The sequence below is a fragment of the Acipenser ruthenus genome, unplaced genomic scaffold, assembly GCF_902713425.1.
Source record: "Acipenser ruthenus unplaced genomic scaffold, fAciRut3.2 maternal haplotype, whole genome shotgun sequence".
Taxonomy (NCBI): Eukaryota; Metazoa; Chordata; class Actinopteri; order Acipenseriformes; family Acipenseridae; genus Acipenser; species Acipenser ruthenus.
In genome coordinates this window covers 1-20,000 of record NW_026708605.1, presented here as the reverse complement: position 1 = coordinate 20,000, position 20,000 = coordinate 1, and the positions used below count along the sequence as shown (strand labels likewise).

At 51.7% G+C, this 20,000-nt stretch overlaps 2 protein-coding genes across 2 annotated transcripts in view; one reads left to right on the top strand and one right to left on the bottom strand.

Moving 5' to 3' along the window:
- Positions 1-4,451, top strand: part of LOC117964744 (1-phosphatidylinositol 4,5-bisphosphate phosphodiesterase delta-3-A-like) — a gene marked incomplete at its 5' end in the record, with an annotated part of 23,257 nt that extends 18,806 nt beyond the window's left edge. The window contains 2 exon segments of the mRNA XM_059021429.1: positions 2,107-2,256; positions 2,586-4,451. Of these exon segments, the coding sequence (XP_058877412.1) occupies positions 2,107-2,256; positions 2,586-2,692 (257 nt within the window). The 3' untranslated portion in view covers positions 2,693-4,451.
- Positions 4,452-8,921: 4,470 nt separating this feature from the next.
- LOC117416417 (glycylpeptide N-tetradecanoyltransferase 1) lies at positions 8,922-18,937 on the bottom strand (the record flags this gene model as incomplete). The annotated part of the gene is made up of 11 exons (XM_059021430.1): positions 8,922-9,133; positions 9,947-10,084; positions 10,951-11,118; positions 11,802-11,972; positions 13,039-13,147; positions 13,557-13,727; positions 14,365-14,481; positions 15,372-15,463; positions 15,955-16,073; positions 17,409-17,553; positions 18,832-18,937. Coding segments are annotated over 11 exons (1,357 nt in total), but the record flags the coding sequence as incomplete, so codon positions are not given.
- Positions 18,938-20,000: the final 1,063 nt, after the last annotated feature.

Here is a 20,000-nt window from a genome sequence, read left to right as displayed (position 1 = left end):
ACACACACACTGAGACCCCCCACATCAACAACAATGGTGCAGCCCCCCCACACACACACTGAGACCCCCCACACACACACTGAGACCCCCCACATCAACAACAATGGTGCAGCCCCCTGACACACACACTGAGACCCCCCACATCAACAACAATGGTGCAGCCCCCTGACACACACACTGAGACCCCCCACATCAACAACAATGGTGCAGCCCCCCCACACACACACTGAGACCCCCCACATCAACAACAATGGTGCAGCCCCCTGACACACACACTGAGACCCCCCACATCAACAACAATGGTGCAGCCCCCTGACACACACACTGAGACCCCCCACATCAACAACAATGGTGCAGCCCCCCGACACACACACTGAGACCCCCCACATCAACAACAATGGTGCAGCCCCCTGACACACACACTGAGACCCCCCACATCAACAACAATGGTGCAGCCCCCTGACACACACACTGAGACCCCCCACATCAACAACAATGGTGCAGCCCCCTGACACACACACTGAGACCCCCCACATCAACAACAATGGTGCAGCCCCCTGACACACACACTGAGACCCCCCACATCAACAACAATGGTGCAGCCCCTTGACACACACACTGAGACCCCCCACATCAACAACAATGGTGCAGCCCCCTGACACACACACTGAGACCCCCCACATCAACAACAATGGTGCAGCCCCCTGACACACACACTGAGACCCCCCACATCAACAACAATGGTGCAGCCCCCTGACACACACACTGAGACCCCCCACATCAACAACAATGGTGCAGCCCCCCCACACACACACTGAGACCCCCCACATCAACAACAATGGTGCAGCCCCCCCACACACACACTGAGACCCCCCACACACACACTGAGACCCCCCACATCAACAACAATGGTGCAGCCCCCTGACACACACACTGAGACCCCCCACATCAACAACAATGGTGCAGCCCCCCCACACACACACTGAGACCCCCCACACACACACTGAGACCCCCCACATCAACAACAATGGTGCAGCCCCCTGACACACACACTGAGACCCCCCACATCAACAACAATGGTGCAGCCCCCTGACACACACACTGAGACCCCCCACATCAACAACAATGGTGCAGCCCCCCGACACACACACTGAGACCCCCCACATCAACAACAATGGTGCAGCCCCCTGACACACACACTGAGACCCCCCACATCAACAACAATGGTGCAGCCCCCCCACACACACACTGAGACCCCCCACATCAACAACAATGGTGCAGCCCCCTGACACACACACTGAGACCCCCCACATCAACAACAATGGTGCAGCCCCCTGACACACACACTGAGACCCCCCACATCAACAACAATGGTGCAGCCCCCCGACACACACACACACACTGAGACACACACACAGTCAGACACACACACACACACACACAATCAGACACACACACACACTGAGACACACACAGTCAGACACACACACACTTAGAAACCCACACACTGAGACACATATACTGAGAGACACACACACACACACACACACACACACACACAGTGTTCTCAGCACAGATCAAGACAGATTTAGACTCTCAGACTGTACAGCCATGCAGCAGGCACAGTGTTGAGATTGTAATGACAAAACCATTGTATGAAATTCCAACCATAGAATAAAAGGTGTTTCAATGCGATGGATTTTACACTGTCTTGTGTGTTACAAGTGTGGGCAGTAGTGTGGAGTAGTGGTCAGGGCTCTGGACTCTTGACTGGAGGGTCGTGGGTTCAATCCCAGGTGGGGGGACACTGCTGCTGTACCCTTGAGCAAGGTACTTTACCTAGATTGCTCCAGTAAAAAACCCAACTGTATAAATGGGTAATTGTATGTAAAAATAATGTGATATCTTGTAACAACTGTCAGTCGCCCTGGATAAGGGCTTCTGCTAAGAAATAAATAAATAAATAAATAATAATAATAATAATAATAATAATAAAAGTATAGGCTAATATCTGCGTCACATGTCAAAAGGAAAGTGACTCTTCTCTCTTCTCTGCGAGTGGCTGTGATCCTGCTCTCTGATCTCTAACCCCCTCTCTGTGCGCAGGGTTCAACCCACGGTGGAACCACACCCTGGTGTTCGACGTGGGGGTCCCGGAGCTGGCGCTGGTCCGGTTCGTAGTGGAGGACCACGACACCACCTCCAGCAACGACTTCGTGGGACAGTTCACCCTGCCCTTCACCAGCCTGCGCCAAGGTACCCCACAAACCCCTCCACGCTGTCTGCTCTGTGTCTGTCTGTGCCCGGGTACCAGACTGCCTGCCTTTCAGCCACTGCTCCCACTCGCTGCGCTGTCACATTGATCTCTATTGCACTGTATTGAATGCTGTCACATTGATCTCTATTGATCTCTATTAATGCTGTCTCATTGATCTGTATTGAATGCTGTCTCATTGATCTGTATTGAATGCTGTCTCATTGATCTCTATTGAATGCTGTCTCATTGATCTCTATTGCACTGTATTGAATGCTGTCTCATTACACTGTATTGAATGCTGTCTCATTACACTCTATTGTATTTCCAGGGTACCGGCACATTCACCTGCTCTCTGCGGACGGTGCCCCCATCTCCCCCGCGTCTCTCTTCGTTCACATCAAGGTGTCAGAGCTGTCCAGGAGCCAGTCTGTGTGAGCCCCCCAGTGCGGGGGTCCCTCAGGAGCAGAGGGGCTCTCGCTGTGCCTCAGGGTTGTGCAGTGCTGGCAGAGAGCAGCCGACTCAGTGCCCCGAACACTGGCACTCTGTAGCACTGCGTCACAGCACCGACTCACAGAGGATGTCCTACATGTTTGTAAATTATTCATTAATCATTTTTTTTAGAATACGTTTTAATGTAGTTTTGTTTATTTCAGGCAGCCCTGTTTGTTTTTCCAATAGGAAGCGTCCCTCTTTAGAGTTCGCGATGGTTTAGCATTCCCAAACTCGCTACTGTGTGACATTCCAGGGCATCGAGAGCTTCTGTAATCATTGCATTATTTTATATATATATATATATATGTATTATTATAGAGTATTTAGTTTCGACCTGAGGTTCCGCAGACACTGTAGTTTTGTATGGAAATATTTTAACATTTATTTTTAAATATCCGTAATTCAGTTTGCTTTTATTAAAGAACTCAAAGGGTGAGTCCCGTTGGAATCGGAAGGATATTTGGCCGAGCTCACTGCTAATAATAGAGCGTTTCTGGTTTCCTTTAGTAAGAAATCTGTTTCCTGAAGCAATAATATGTAATGATATAGGATTCCTGTAGGGCTGAGTTTCTTTCTGTTTGTAATGTTAAAACAAACGTTTTAGTGGCTCCTTCACAAATCAGGGATAGATCAAAGGTTTTCCTGAAGCCTCAAATCAGAGCTGTAAAACCGACAGGTGTTTCAGTCTCAGCTCTGCTGTGCCTGCAGGGGCGTGTTGCACCAGGCAGTTTGTGATTTGGGGGTGTTTTTTTTTTTTCTTCAATGAATAACATTAATTTAGTAATAAACATTAATAAATTAATTTCAGCTCCCTAACCACCGGGAGACGACATCCCTTAAACAGAGCTGCTGCGTGCTATTACATCACCTCTTAGGAGGCTGCGTGGTCCAGTGGTTAAAGAAAAGGGCTTGTAACCAGGAGGTCCCCGGTTCAAATCCCACCTCAGCCACTGACTCACTGTGTGACCCTGAGCAAGTCACCTAACCTCCTTGTGCTCAGCCATTCGGGTGAGATGTAATTGTAAGTGACTCTGCCGCTGATGCATAGTTCACACACCCTAGTCTCTGTAAGTCGCCTTGGATAAAGGCGTCTGCTAAATAAACTAATAATAATACTGGATAACTCCAGAGCCCTCCTGTGCAGGGCTAGAAATCACCCAGGCTGATTATTTATTTTATATATATAGAGATTCAATTATCATTCATTGGGTTATATAGTAACCTAATTTCAGTAATCATTACATATTTTATTAGTGCCCTCGCGACAGTAAAACAAGTTTTTATCATGTGACCAGGGGTCAGAGCTGCAGCACTGCTGCATCCTTTTGTGTTTGGACAGGGATTTGAAACTGAATAAAAACCTCTCTCTCTCCTCTCAATGTTTTGACATGAAAACTTCCCATTTCACAACCAGCATGCGGTTAAATCCTTCACACTGCTGCCACTGGACTCTTGACCGGAGGGTCGTGGGTTCAATCCCAGGTGGGGGACACTGCTGCTGTACCCTTGAGCAAGGTACTTTACCTAGATTGCACCAGTAAAAACCCAACTGTATAAATGGGTAATTGTATGTAAAAAATAATGTGTAAAAATGATGTAATTGTATGTAAAAATAATGTGATATCTTGTAACAATTGTAAGTCGTCCTGGATAAGGGCGTCTGCTAAGAAATAAATAATAATAAAACTAGATGGTAACTTTACAAGTAAAGTTGCGGGGCTTGCTTTATTGGGAAAGTGGTCAAAGTAGCTGATTTGTGTCAAAAGTCACGTTGTTTACTAATTGTGCTTAGAATGCGCTATAATTAGAAATTTCTCAAAGTTCCATGACAGTTAATTCAACAGAGGGAAGTAGCCTCCTGAAAGAAGTTGATGCGGTTACTAAAACAGCTGGACCTCTTGATTGGTAGACGCCATTCCTGTTTCGATTTCATATTTGAATAGCTGAGAAGTAGAGGAAGATTTCATACCCGCTAAGTATTTGTCTAACTTGTTGGGAAAGTGGTCAAAACGGCAGTTATTTCTAAAAGTTCACAGAAAACGTAGTTGCTGCGGTTACTAAAACAGCTGTACCTCTTCATTGGTAAAAGCTATTTCTGTTTCGATTTCATATTTGAAGAACAGAGAAGTAGAGGAAGGTTTATTTCCTCTAACTTTTTGTCTAGCTTGTTGGGAAAGTGCTCAAAATTTCAGTTTACAAAGTTTGAGAAAATTTAGTTGATGAGGTTACTAAAACAGTTGTACCTCTTGATTGGTAAAAGTTATTTCTGTTGTGATTTCATATTTGAATAGCAGAGAAGTTGAGGAAGATTTCATTTCCTCTAACTTTTTGTCTTACTTGTTGGGAAAGTGGTCAAAGTAGCTGATTTGTGTCAAAATCAGTAAATAGAAAGTTGGAAGTCTGGGAGTTTTTAAACAATGGGGAGCTTTAGAATGTTGAAAAAAGTCCCATTAAAGTGAATGAAGATGGACAGAAAAAGGGACAAAAAGCTTAATAGTTTAAAAAGTATAAAAGATATCAAAAAGTTGTATACAAGCACACTATTCCAGACCGTTCTACACGTTTTAAAGTTTGAACGGCGTTTCTAGCTTAAACGGTGTAAGAGGAGTAGCGTGCCAAAGAATAATAATAATAAGTATGTCGAAGATTAAAAGTGGGGTCTCTTGCTTCGCAAGCCCCTCTAATATTAAATCGGCCGTCCAGTGTGTATCTGCTCCAGCATGTCTCTGTACTGCAGAGAGAGGGAGAGAAAGAAAGAGAAACAGAGGAATGAAAAGCAGAGATCAGGAGGCTGTGCTGCTGGTCTCGCACTCCCTGCTCAGCACTAACCTCGGAGTCACTTTGGGTATGGAAATCTCTGTGGAAGGAATGTGTTTCGGGGTCTGGATCGTACTCACAGTTTATTAAAACAAACCTGTAAACACTGGCAGTTTGGAGCTGGACACCCAGGCCCGCCCTGGCTGGACCCACGTGGACGCTGGCCAGCTGCTTCCCCCAGTGACCCCCAAGCTTTGAAACGGCAGGCTTCTTTCAAAACCGCACCTCCTGTGTCGAGGGAATGTTTATGCAAGGCAGGGAAGACATTTGGAAACATTTTAACCACGCGATCTCCCGTCTGTCAGGACAAGCACTTCCTGTTGGTCAATCAGATGAAACCAGTGACATTCCCAGGGACTGGCCTCTGTGCTCCAAGTGTCTAATATCGCAATGCAAGCAAACAAGGCAAAGGGATTTGACCAGCACAGTACAGCAGTCTGCAAACACCAAACTAAAGGATGCATCCTTCCAAGGCAGTACTGTGAATTATCTTCGATGCATCGCACATGTTTAAGATTTATTTCTGACTTTAACGTTTCTGTTCGGTTCTATTTCTGTAGTCAACAAACAGCTGCTATTCATTGAACTTTTCACGTTCAGTAAGTCTACGTTAGCTCAGGTATTGTTCCACAGCTAGATGGCGCTGGCTCTCGCTTGTAGAAAGACCCTTTTTTGGCTGATCCGGCCTTGAGATGTCTATAGCAAGTGAAAGCACTTTAACACAGACTTAGCAAAGCATAAAGAAAACACTGTATTTGAGTTCTGTAATTGCAATTAGAACCATTTACAGTGATTGCATGAAAACAGGACAGTAAAAACTCTGAGCGAGGTAACACTGTCTCTAGTGGTGAGCTGTGGAACTACAGGCATTGACACAAGTTATAATGATGTCATCTAGAAGCAACAGCCTGGCCCACCAGCGCCCTCTGCTGACACAAGCAATTACAACACATTCGGATAATTCCTGGTTGAGACAAATTCAATTCAATTCAATTCAAAGCTGGGTTCTGTAGTTTTAGTACTGGGGAACATTGTTTTTTTTTATACAAACTTAAATTTAGTGTCCCAATGATGGATATGATGGAGATCACCATTTTATATTTAACAAAAATAATAAATAAAAAGATTTTGAAAAATGCCTTCACTAATTATGGGTCCGGTATGGCTGTAAAAACAGAATCAGAGCTGTGGGCAACATGGAGCCATGAATCCCCATGACCAGCACCCTCAGCACACAACTCCTGCACCCACGACTCTGACACCCCCAATAACTCGTGCTAAAGCAGAGCTGCAGCTCCGTGTCCTTCATGAACCTGCACTACACCCTCAGCTGGAAACACCTACTGAAGCACAGAGGTGCAGGTCACACAGCGGCGATCTGGTCCTCAGAATCCCTTTACAAGCTCTGCTGCTTTGCAGACACATGCAAACTCTGCTACAGTCCAGCCCTTTCTTTCAGTTCCCTTTATCTGAAACTCAAGGAACTCAGAGCCACTTTTTCAATAACAGAAACCTTGAAACCTGGTTCCAGGAGACCGGGAGACCTAGTTTGAGGCGACTTTGCCGTTTCAACCCCCCCCCCAGTCTCCCCTGGAGTGCCGTGGCCTGAAACCAAGTTCTAAGCCACAAAGTGGCTTCGTGTTCCCTCAGTTTAAGGGTTAAGCCAGCTTAAAACCACGAACCTGTCTGCAGCAGCAGCAGTTGTTGATGATGCACAGTTTACCCCCTAGTCTCAGCAGATGCTTTTATCCAAAACGACTTACAAAAGGACTAATTAATAAATAATAATAATAATAATTATTCCAGCATGAAAACCTTTCATCCCAGTACTACATTTCACATCACGAAAGAAATGTTTATGGAAAATCAGTGAACAATACTACAAGGAGGAAGCTATGCACAGGTATTACTAGAAAGCAATACTAAACTATGAGGAGGAAGCTATGCACAGGTATTACTAGAAAGCAATACTAAATGCTATTGTGTAAAACGTGACTCTGCGTGTTGTGTGCTAAACCCAAAACACTGTACAAGGTTCTAGTAATCAAAACAACGGCACTTTTATTTCATTGATTTTTATATGGGAACAATGACTGTGCCACAATTGTGACTTAAGTGTAAATACTGGACAGCCTGGTTGGAAAGAAAGGAAAAACGAACGAAGCAGAAGGCAGCAGTCATTTCTAGTTTATCTGGGAGATGAAAGTCGAATTTATTCTTCATTTCTGTGTGACCAGGCTTCAAATCACTGTGACCTCAGAAACCAGAAACCCTTCCTGTGTTCACTACTGCAGTGCTTGCTCATTCTCACACACACACATTTCTAGTATACCAAAGCAGAAAACCACGCAAGAACCCCCGACCCCTCCCACACTCGCTTTGTTCCATTGCGTTTCACCAATCTAGAGCTGACAAGTTCAAAGCCAGGACATTTTAAACCTCTTTCTCTTGTTTGTAACTGTTAAAGAGACAGAGCAGAGCAGTGAACACCTGCACTGATCACTGAGAAACACACTAATCCACGCATCTACAGCGTGACAGAGCACTCCCAGTATGAATCTACAGCGTGACAGAGCACTCCCAGTATGAATCTACAGCATGACAGAGCATCCCAGTATGAATCTACAGCGTGACAGAGCATTCCCAGTATGAATCTACGAGACAGAGAGCACTCCCAGTATGAATCTACAGCATGACAGAGCACTCCCAGTATGAATCTACAGCATGACAGAGCACTCCCAGTATGAATCTACAGCATGACAGAGCACTCCCAGTATGAATCTACAGCGTGACAGAGCATTCCCAGTATGAATCTACAGCGTGACAGAGCATTCACAGTATGAATCTACAGCGTGACAGAGCACTCCCAGTATGAATCTACAGCGTGACAGAGCATTCCCAGTATGAATCTACAGCGTGACAGAGCATTCCCAGTATGAACCTACAAGACAGAGCATTCCCAGTATGAATCTACGAGACAGAGCACTCCCAGTATGAATCTACAGCGTGACAGAGCATTCCCAGTATGAATCTACAGCGTGACAGAGCATTCCCAGTATGAATCTACAGCGTGACAGAGCATTCCCATTATGAATCTACGAGACAGAGAGCATTCCCAGTATGAATCTAGTGACAGAGCACTCCCAGTATGAATCTACAGCGTGACAGAGAGCATTCCCAGTATGAATCTACGAGACAGAGCATTCCCAGTATGAATCTACAGCGTGACAGAGCACTCCCAGTATGAATCTACAGCGTGACAGAGCACTCCCAGCATTCCAACAATGCAATCTATGTATAAATATTGTTTTTGTAACAACGATGTTTTATTGAAAGAACGCCGTTGACTCAAGCGCCTGTTGTATGTTTTATTGGAATTATATATTCATCTTAATATTTTTTTCGTTCTTTTTTTCCTTTAAAATAAAGGCCGTTGTCCGCAGCTCCTCGCGAGGTGGCGCGTTCCCATGGCAGCGCAGGTCAAAGGTCACATGGACTCCATTCTGTTTCCTGGCGTAGTCGGCTCCCAGCCTTTCTGATGATCGGTCACTGCAGCACGAGGCCCACCTGCGAGGGGAGGAGGAGAATCAATAATCAATAATCAATTACATGCAGGCTTGCTCCTTGGAGGGTCCGACTGCCTGCACCTGATTTCTGTGTAGAGCTCCGATCAGCTCCAGCGACCCTCGTCTGACTGCCTGCACCTGATTTCTGTGGAGAGCTCCGATCAGCACCAGCGACCCTCGTCTGACTGCCTGCACCTGATTTCTGCGGAGAGCTCCGATCAGCTCCAGCGACCCTCGTCTGACTGCCTGCACCTGACTTCTGTGGAGAGCTCCGATCAGCACCAGCGACCCTCGTCTGACTGCCTGCACCTGACTTCTGTGGAGAGCTCCGATCAGCACCAGCGACCCTCGTCTGACTGCCTGCACCTGACTTCTGTGGAGAGCTCCGATCAGCACCAGCGACCCTCGTCTGACTGCCTGCACCTGATTTCTGTGGAGAGCTCCGATCAGCTCCAGCGACCCTCGTCTGACTGCCTGCACCTGACTTCTGTGGAGAGCTCCGATCAGCACCAGCGACCCTCGTCTGACTGCCTGCACCTGACTTCTGTGGAGAGCTCCGATCAGCACCAGCGACCCTCGTCTGACTGCCTGCACCTGACTTCTGTGGAGAGATCCGATCAGCACCAGCGACCCTCGTCTGACTGCCTGCACCTGATTTCTGTGTAGAGCTCCGATCAGCCCGAGAGACCCTCGTCTGACTGCCTGCACCTGATTTCTGTGTAGAGCTCCGATCAGCCCCAGCGACCCTCGTCTGACTGCCTGCACCTGATTTCTGTGGCGAGCTCGAGCCCTATGATCCAGTAAGAGCTCTCACCTTCTCCGAGCCCATGCTGGGACACTTCCAGTTGTACAGGTAATACTGCAGGTTCCCGTCTCCAATGCCAAACTTCAGCTTCTCCAGGAACGTCTTGTTCTCCATCAGGTCCAGGGCGTTGAAGACATCAAAGCCTTTCTGGAGGAGGAGGAGGAGAGCAGGAGAGGAGGAGAGGAGGGTTACACCACATGCTGTGCTCGTGGCAGGAAATCATTAGAACCGTCTTTTACATTTTTAATTCTGAAGCGCCCTGGGATGCCATAGCATGAAGAACACTCTACAAGAGAGGCATTGCACTGCACTGCACTGTACACTGCACTGCATCATCTTTATTTCTGTTCAGAAAACAAAACCAGGGGAGTTGCATTCACACACTGTGCAGTTATTACTGCATAAACACTGAGCCCAACGTCTATTTTACACAAAACAGGTTCCCCTCCCTCCCCTCCCCCTCTTTCTCTCCCCCCTCCCCTCCCCCCTCTCTCTCTCCCCCCTCCCCTCCCCGTCCCCCTCTCCCTCTCCCCCCCCTCCTCCCTCCCCTCCCCGTCCCCCTCTCCCCCTCTCCCCCTCCCCCCCCTCCCCTCCCCTCCCCGTCCCCCTCCCCCCCTCTCCCCTCTCTCTCTCCCCCCTCCCTCCCCGTCCCCCCCCTCTTTCTCTCCCCCCTCCCCTCCCCCCTCTCTCTCTCCCCCCTCCCCTCCCCGTCCCCCTCTCCCTCTCCCCTCCCCCCCCTCCCCGTCCCCCCTCTCTCTCTCCCCCCTCCCCTCCCCGTCCCCTCCCTCCCTCCCTCCTCCCCTCCTCCCTCCCTCCCCTCCTCCCTCCCTCCTCCCCCCCTCCCCTCCCCTCCCCCCCTCCCTCCTTCCTCCCCCCCTCCCCTCCCCTCCCCCCCTCCCTCCTCCCTCCCCCCCTCCCTCCCTCCCCTCCTCCTCCCTCCCCTCCCCCCCTCCTCCTCCCTCCCCTCCTCCCTCCCTCCCCTCCTCTCCTCCTCCCCCCTCCCCCCGCCTCACCAATTTGGCCAGGACGAGCGCGTCGCTCATGAGCTCCAGCAGCGAGGTGGTGGTGTGCACGTTGTAGAAGGAGTAGGCTGCCTTCAGGCTCTTGTGGACGGGGTGGTTCATGATGCTGGAGGGCAGGGTGTAGAAGCTCAGGAAGTCCGTTATGCTGCCCTCGGGGTTCTGCACACAAGAACAGGAGGGTGAAACGGGCAAAGAGCAGGAGAGAAGCAAGGGAAACATTTCTGACATCTCTCCGGGGAAATTCAACCAGAGACCAGCACCCTGAACGCTGAAAGCATTATTCCTGTTTGAACTTTTTAACATGTTTGGAAGCAATTGCCAAAGCCAACATAAAGAAGACCTCCATCAATACACAGAAATATACAGAAAGACGATGCTCTGTACGCTGCACGGGAACCAGTCTGCAGCTGGGATCGGGCTGCTGGGAGTGTTAATGAGATTCAAGCTCATACATTATTGATTTCTTAGCAGACGCCCTTATCCAGGGCGACTTACAATTGTTACAAGACATCACATTATTTTTACATACAACTACAGGTGGGTTTTTACTGGAGCAATCTAGGTAAAGTACCTTGCTCAAGGGTACAGCAGCAGTGTCCCCCACCTGGGATTGAACCCACGACCCTCCGGTCAAGAGTCCAGAGCCCTAACCACTACTCCACACTGCTGCCTCGGAAGCACAGATTCCTCCGAACCCCTCTTGAGTTTGGCTTGGAAACTCTGCGCATTTATATTTGGGATATTAAAAATCTATTACATAAGGATTGCTTCCTTGTGCGTGTAAAACACAGTGACTGAGCACACAGCAGCGAGAGGACAGTGCGAGCGGCACGGGGGCTGACCTCCACGACGTACGTGTCGATGATGTTCTCGCGGGGCAGCAGCCAGTGCTCCACCTCGTCGGGGCTCATGGCGGGGGTCAGGTGGAACTGCTGCAGGGACCCCTGGAGCAGCCGGTGCACCGCCGGGACGTCCTTCCTCTGCATGGGGCGCAGCCCGCTGTTCTTCGGGGCCTGGGGGGAGGGGGAGGGGGTGACACCACACAGCCAAAACTCGTTAGCTCTGCTTGTAAGCGATTTGAACAATCGACATGCAAATTAAATAAAAACAGCAGGTTTTTCTCTCGTCTTAACAACGTAACAACGAAATACATGAAAGAGCAGCTCCTGAACTGAAAATAAGAATAAAGAAAAGCACAGCATTTGAGTAATCGCAGTAAGAACCACGCACAAGTACTGCAGGCATCACAACAAACACATTCGGGGAATCTGAATCTACTTATTAATTCAAAATAAGGCTTTTCCCTGTGAATACTGGTGGCAAATCTGGACGCATTCTGCCCAGATTTAGACAGGGAAAGGCAGGCACACAGACAGGCAGGCAGGCAGGCAGGCAGGCACACAGACAGAGACAGGCAGGCAGGCACACAGACAGACAGGCACACAGACAGGCAGACACAGACAGGCAGGCAGACAGACAGGCACACATAGGAGGCAGTGTGGTCCAGTGGTTAAAGAAATGGCCTTGTAACCAGGAGGTCCCCGGTTCAAATCCCACCTCAGCCACTGACTCATTGTGTGACCCTGAGCAAGTCACTTCACCTCCTTGTGCTCCGTCTTTCGGGTGAGACGTAGTTGTAAGTGACTCTGCAGCTGATGCATAGTTCACACACCCTAGTCTCTGTAAGTCACCTTGGATAAAGGAGTCTGCTAAATAAACAAATAATAATAATAACACAGACAGAGACAGGCAGACAGGCACACAGACAGGCAGGCAGGCAGGCAGGCAAGCACACAGACAGAGACAGGCAGGCAGGCACACAGAGAGAGACAGGCAGGCAGGCACACAGAGAGAGACAGGCAGGCAGGCACACAGAGAGAGACAGGCAGGCACACAGGCAGAGACAGACAGGCAGGCACACAGTGACAGGAAGGCACACAGACAGACAGGAAGGCACACAGACAGACACAGGCAGGCACACAGGCAAAGACAGACAGGCAGGCACACAGGCAGAGACAGACAGGCACACAGAGAGACAGGCAGGCACACAGAGCGACAGGAAGGCACAGACAGACCGACCTCAGGCAGGCGGTAGAGCTTCATGGTGCGCTGCATTGTCATGTTCCTGCTCAGGTGGGAGAACTTCACCTCAATCAGCTTGCGAGGGTTTAGAGATCTGTGCCAGTACCTGAGAGAGAGAGAGAGAGAGAGAGAGAGAGAGAGAGAGAGAGAGAGAGAGAGAGAGAGAGAGAGAAAGGGTCACCACAAGCAGGAGAGAACAGGGCACAGGGGAGAGGAGAGGATGAGAGTACTGGGAATCCGAGAGCCAGCACAAACTAAGTATACAGAGTATATTAATTGTCTCTTTTTGGTACATATTAATTATATTCTATTATACATAAAAACACATTGGCAAAGTGCTGAGCAAGCTGTAACTGAGATTAAACTGCTCCTTGGTTTTGTAGGAACCCTGGGTTTATAAGCACAATAACACACTCCAGGGTGTTCCAACACGGTCCAATATCTAAGCGCCCGGATACTGGACCCTATCTGAACCACCTGTGTCGTGCTATCGCTGTGTGAAGTCGGTTCCGGACCTGCAGGTGCTGACGGGTTTGGGCAGCACCACGCCAGCGGTGTAGACGGCCTGGAAGATCCCCTGCAGGTTCACCCTCCTGGTGATCTCCCGGATCAGAACCGGCGCCACTCGCTTCGACCGCAGCTTCTTGTGCACGCAGAGGAAGTTAATCTCAACCATCCTCTTCTCTCTGGAGCGTAAAAGACAAAAGGAGAGCCGAGGCTGTGAGCGCGGCGACAGCAGCAAACCGCTGAGCCACACAACGGAAACGCAGGGGAAGCGTCCGCAGCGGGGAATGAAAAATTAATGTTAAAACAACTCAATGCGGGGGTGGGATGTCATGAGGGAATTAAAGGAGGCGTCAGTATCACGGTGAAGTATATTAACCCTTTGTGGTCCTATGTCGGACCTGGTCCGACATCGCAATTTTCCCTTTCCGGTCCAATGTCGGACCCTGTCCGACATCATCAAAAAGATGCAAAAAACAGGTCTCTAGTCGTTTTTTTCTCCAGAAAAAGCAGAGAAAACCATTCAATGGCCGAGTGAGACTGATAGGAACCGAAAAAAAAAAAAAGGGCGTATCTCATGAATACTGACAGACCCGACACCACATAGATAACACGGACATACACAAACAAGATAGCTGCTTCTGCATCCAGCGCTCAAAGAATATCACAGACATCTGCAGAGCTTTTTTGAGATGTTACAGTAATAAAATAATGACTTGGATCACATTATTGAGCATTCACGCAGATTCACCTTCTCAGTTCTAAAAGGCTTCCAGGTTTTGGAAGCTGCGTCCACCACGCTCTGAATGATTTACTCACGTGTCGTAGATGCGGATGTCAGCGGGGATGGCGCTGATGAAGCCCACCAGCTTGCTGTTGGACAGGACTCGCACTCCGCAGTGCCACTGGGGCAGCCAGCCAGGGGGGCGCAGAGCCCTGCAAGGGACAGAGCGGGTTACTGAGGACCCCGACCACCCTCACCCACCCCGACCACCCTCACCCACCACCCTCACCCACCCCGACCACCCTGACCACCCTCACCGACCACCCTCACCCACCCCGACCACCCTCACCCACCCCGACCACCCTCACCCACCACCCTCACCCACCCCGACCACCCTGACCACCCTCACCGACCACCCTCACCCACCCCGACCACCCTCACCCACCCCGACCACCCTCACCCACCACCCTCACCCACCCCGACCACCCTCACCCACCCCGACCACCCTCACCCACCACCCTCACCCACCCCGACCACCCTGACCACCCTCACCGACCACCCTCACCCACCCCGACCACCCTCACCCACCCCGACCACCCTCACCCACCACCCTCACCCACCCTGACCACCCTCACCCACCCCGACCACCCTGACCACCCTCACCGACCACCCTCACCCACACCGACCACCCTCACCCACCCCGACCACCCTGACCACCCTCACCGACCACCCTCACCCACCCCGACCACCCTCACCCACCCCGACCACCCTGACCACCCTCACCGACCACCCTCACCCACCCCGACCACCCTCACCCACCACCCTCACCCACCCCAACCACCCTCACCCACCCCTACCGTTCTCACCCACCCCAACCACCCTCACCCACCCCAACCACCCCGGCCACCCCAACCACCCTCACCCACCCCGGCCACCCTCACCCACCCCGGCCACCCTCACCCACCCCGGCCACCCTCACCCACCCGGCATGTTTCTGACAAAGCTTAAACCTTCAGGCAAAACTGCAAGCATTTCAACTCTAAACTATTAAAATCTCGGGATCAGAATACACCTGCGGTTTGGTAAATGTTCTCTTCCTCACCACAGCAGGAACTCGGGAGAGTAATCAAATCTGAACATGTTGTCATCGTCCTCCACGTAGTTCTCGTTGAGCAGAGTGTAGAGCTCCTTCAGCTGCGGGGGAAGCAGGGACAGGGTCAGGACTGGAGGGGGACAGGACTGGAGGTGGGAACAGGGGCAGGACTGGAGGGGGGCAGGGGCAGGACTGGAGGGGGGCAGGACTGGAAGGGGGACAGGGGCAGGAGGGGACAGGAGCAGGACTGGAGGGGGACAGGGGTAGGACTGGAGGGGGGCAGGACTGGAGGGGGGACAGGGGCAGGACTGGAGGGGGGGGCAGGGGCAGGACTGGAGGGGACTGGACTGGAGAGACACACACAAAACACACACACACAGAGCTAGCGAGGCAGGCACTTACAAGAAATTCTATGTACTTCGGTAATACATATTAGGGCCATCACAGTCTTTTAATACAGAGCGAGTCACTCTTTAAAAACCCACCTGGTGGTGCGATTCTAAATCCTACCTATCTACCAATCTACACATCCCCACTAGCGGTGCTACGGTGATCTTTAAGAACTGCTACGGCTCTCCCTGCCGCCCCTCACCACGGCTGCGTTGCCCAGGTCCAGCGCGTCCCAGACGAAGCCCTGCGGCAGGGTGTATGGCTCCGTCCGGATGCTGTCCTTATCGGGCTCGATGGGACCATGAGACACCACCACCTCCCCTGAAACATAGCGAGAAAACACACAGCCCGGGTTAGAGAGAGAGACACACACAGCTTTAAACACTCAGTCACAAGCAGCCCGGGTTCGAGAGAGAGACACACACACACAGCTTTAAACACTCAGTCACAAGCAGCCCGGTTAGAGAGAGAGACACACACAGCTTTAAACACTCAGTCACAAGCAGCCCGGTTCGAGAGAGAGACACACACACACAGCTTTAAACACTCAGTCACAAGCAGCCCGGGTTCGAGAGAGAGACACACACACACAGCTTTAAACACTCAGTCACAAGCAGCCCGGGTTCGAGAGAGACACACACACAGCTTTAAACACTCAGTCACAAGCAGCCCGGGTTCGAGAGAGAGACACACACACAGCTTTAAACACTCAGTCACAAGCAGCCCGGGTTCGAGAGACACACAGAGCTTTCTGGTCACCTCGTTACAAAAAGGATATTGCTGCTCTAGAAAGAGTGCAAAGAAGAGCGACCAGAATTATCCCGGGTTTAAAAGGCATGTCGTATGCAGACAGGCTAAAAGAATTGAATCTATTCAGTCTTGAACAAAGAAGACTACGCGGTGATCTGATTCAAGCATTCAAAATCCTAAAAGGTATTGACAATGTCGACCCAGGGGACTTTTCAACCTGAAAAAAGAAACAAGAGCTGGGCTGCAGCGTGGAAGGCGGTGGGTTTGAGTAGCTCAGTGGTTAGAATGCTGGGCTGCAGCGTGGAAGGCGGTGGGGTTGAGTAGCTCAGTGGTTAGAGTGCTGGGCTGCAGTGGGGAAGGCAGTGGGTTTGTGTGGCTCAGTGGTTAGAGAAAGCTCTGGCTGCAGCATGGAAGGCAGTGGGTTTGTGTGGCTCAGTGGTTAGAGAAAGCTCTGGGCTGCAGCGTGGAGTTTTACTAGCTCATGGCTACAGTTCTGCAATGTGACAGTAGTGTGCTTGTGTGGCTGCAGCGTGGAAGGCAGTGGGTTTGAGTACCTCGTGGCTACAGTTCTGCAGCGTGGAAGGCAGCGTGCTTGTGTGGCTGCAGCGTGGAAGGTAGCGTGCTTGTGTGGCTGCAGTGTGGAAGGCAGCGTGCTTGTGTGGCTGCAGCGTGGAAGGTAGCGTGCTTGTGTGCTGCAGCGTGGAAGGTAGCGTGCTTGTGTGGCTGCAGTGTGGAAGGTAGCGTGCTTGTGTGGCTGCAGTGTGGAAGGCAGCGTGCTTGTGTGGCTGCAGCGTGGAAGGCAGCGTGCTTGTGTGGCTGCAGTGTGGAAGGTAGCGTGCTTGTGTGGCTGCAGTGTGGAAGGTAGCGTGCTTGTGTGGCTGCAGCGTGGAAGGCAGCTCCCCTCACCTAGCTTGGGGACCGGCTGCGTGTCCCAGAACTGGTAGCTCCGGCGGCTGGCCTCCTCCATGGTCTTGGCAGGCCCCTGTCCCACAGAGAACAGCTCGATGGCCTTCTGGATCTCCTGCAGCTTCTCAGCAGGGAGAGAGTTCACCTGCACACGCAAGAGCAAGAACATGGTCCACTCGAGCAGGGAACACCCTGGAAGTCTAGTCTTCAGTCTGAGGCTTTTATTACGAACTCCTACACAACATGCTATCCACCCCCTCCCCTCCCTCGAAAGCCCTACCCCCCTCCTTCCCTTCCTTCATTGACAGACCCACCCCCTCCTTCCCTTCCTTCATTGACAGACCCACCCCCTCCCTCCCTCCCTTCATTGACAGAACCCACCCCCTCCTTCCCTTCCTTCATTGACAGCTCCACCCCCTCCCTCCCTCCCTTCATTGACAGCTCCGCCCCCTCCCTCCCTTCATTGACAGCTCCGCCCCCTCCCTCCCTCATTGACAGCTCCACCCCCCCTCCCTCCCTTCATTGACAGCTCCACCCCCTCCCTCCCTCCCTTCATTGACAGCTCCGCCCCCTCCCTCCCTTCATTGACAGCTCCGCCCCCTCCCACCCACCACCTCCCCCCTCCCTTCCTTCATTGACAGCTCCGCCCCCTCCCTCCCTTCATTGACAGCTCCGCCCCCCCTCCCACCAACCACCTCCCCCCTCCCTCCCTTCATTGACAGCTCCGCCCCCTCCCTCCCTTCATTGACAGCTCCGCCCCCCTCCCACCCACCACCTCCCCCCTCCCTCCCTTCATTGACAGCTCCGCCCCCTCCCTCCCTTCATTGACAGCTCACCCCCCTCCCTCCCTCCTCCCTTCATTGACAGCTCCGCCCCCCTCCCACCCACCACCTCCCCCTCCCTCCCTTCATTGACAGCTCCACCCCCTCCCTCCCTCCCTTCATTGACAGCTCCGCCCCCTCCCACCCACCACCTCCCCCCCTCCCTCCCTTCATTGACAGCTCCGCCCCCTCCCTCCCTTCATTGACAGCTCCACCCCCCTCCCTCCCTCCCTTCATTGACAGCTCCGCCCCCCTCCCACCCACCACCTCCCCCTCCCTTCCTTCATTGACAGCTCCGCCCCCCTCCCACCCACCACCTCCCCCCTCCCTCCCTTCATTGACAGCTCCGCCCCCTCCACCCACCACCTCCACCCCCCCCTCCCTTCATTGACAGCTCCGCCCCCCTCCCTCCCTTCATTGACAGCTCCACCTCCCTCCCTCCCTCCCTTCATTGACAGCTCCACCCCCCTCCCTCCCTCCCTCCCTTCATTGACAGCTCCACCCCCCTCCCTCCCTCCCTCCCTCCCTTCATTGACAGCTCCGCCCCCCTCCCTCCCCTCCCTCCCTCTCTTCATTGACAGCCCCGCCCCCTCCCTCCCTACCTTGCCAGGCTCCTGCCCCGGCTCCTTGCCTCCAGCTTTATCCTTTTTCCGCTTCTGTTTTTTCTTCTTCTTCTTCGCTCCGCTGTCATCCCCCGGGCTCTTATCCCTGCACAGAGAGGAAGGAGCTCAATGCTGGGTCAGTCTTGCAATAACAAAACAGACGAGCGAGACAGAGTGAGAGAGAGAGAGGGAGAGAGAGAGAGAGAGAGGGGGAGAGAGAGAGAGGGAGAGAGAGAGAGAGGGAGAGAACAGAGAGACAGAGACAGAGAGGGAGAGGGAGAGGGAGAGGGAGAGGGAGAGGGAGAGGGAGAGGGAGAGGGAGAGAGGGAGGGAGAGGGAGGAGGGAGAGAGGGAGGGAGAGAGGGAGAGAGGGAGGGAGAGGGAGAGGGAGAGGGAGAGGGAGAGAGGGAGGGAGAGAGGAGAGGGAGAGAGGGAGGGAGAGAGGGAGGGAGAGGGAGAGGGAGAGGGAGAGAGGGAGGGAGAGAGGGAGAGAACAGAGAGACAGAGAGAGAGAGAACAGAGAGACAGAGAGAGAGAGAGAGAGAGAGAGAGACAGACAGAGAGAGGGCTGCAGCAGAGCCTGTCACTGCTAGAGCAGTACTGTCAGACCTGGGCCCTGGCAGTAAACATGAACAAAACTAAAATCATGATATTTCAGAAAAAACCCAGATATCAGGAAAGTAGATACATCTTCACACTACACCACACCACAATAGAACACTGCATGCACTACACCTACCTGGGCCTAAACATCAGCGCATCAGGTAGCTTTAACCCAGCAGTGATGCACTGAGAGAGAAGGCCCGCAGGGCTTTCTATTCCATAAAGAAAAAGCTTCATATAAAACTCCCCATTAGAATTTGGCTCAACATTTTTGAAAGTGTTACCAAACCCATTGCCCTCTATGGCAGTGAAGTGTGGGGTCCGCTCACAGAGCAGATTACACTAAATGGGATAAACACCCAATAGAAGCCCTGCACACAGAGTTCTGCAAAAACATCCTGCAAATACAGAGAAAAACACCAAACAACGCGTCCAAATTTTGGCTTCATCTAAACAAAGCAACCCAAACTCCTACCACAGTAAAGCCCTGCAGTACCAAGAACTGAGCCAAAAGAAGAGTCCCCTCAGCCAGCTGGTCCTGAAGCTCACTGCACTAACACACACTA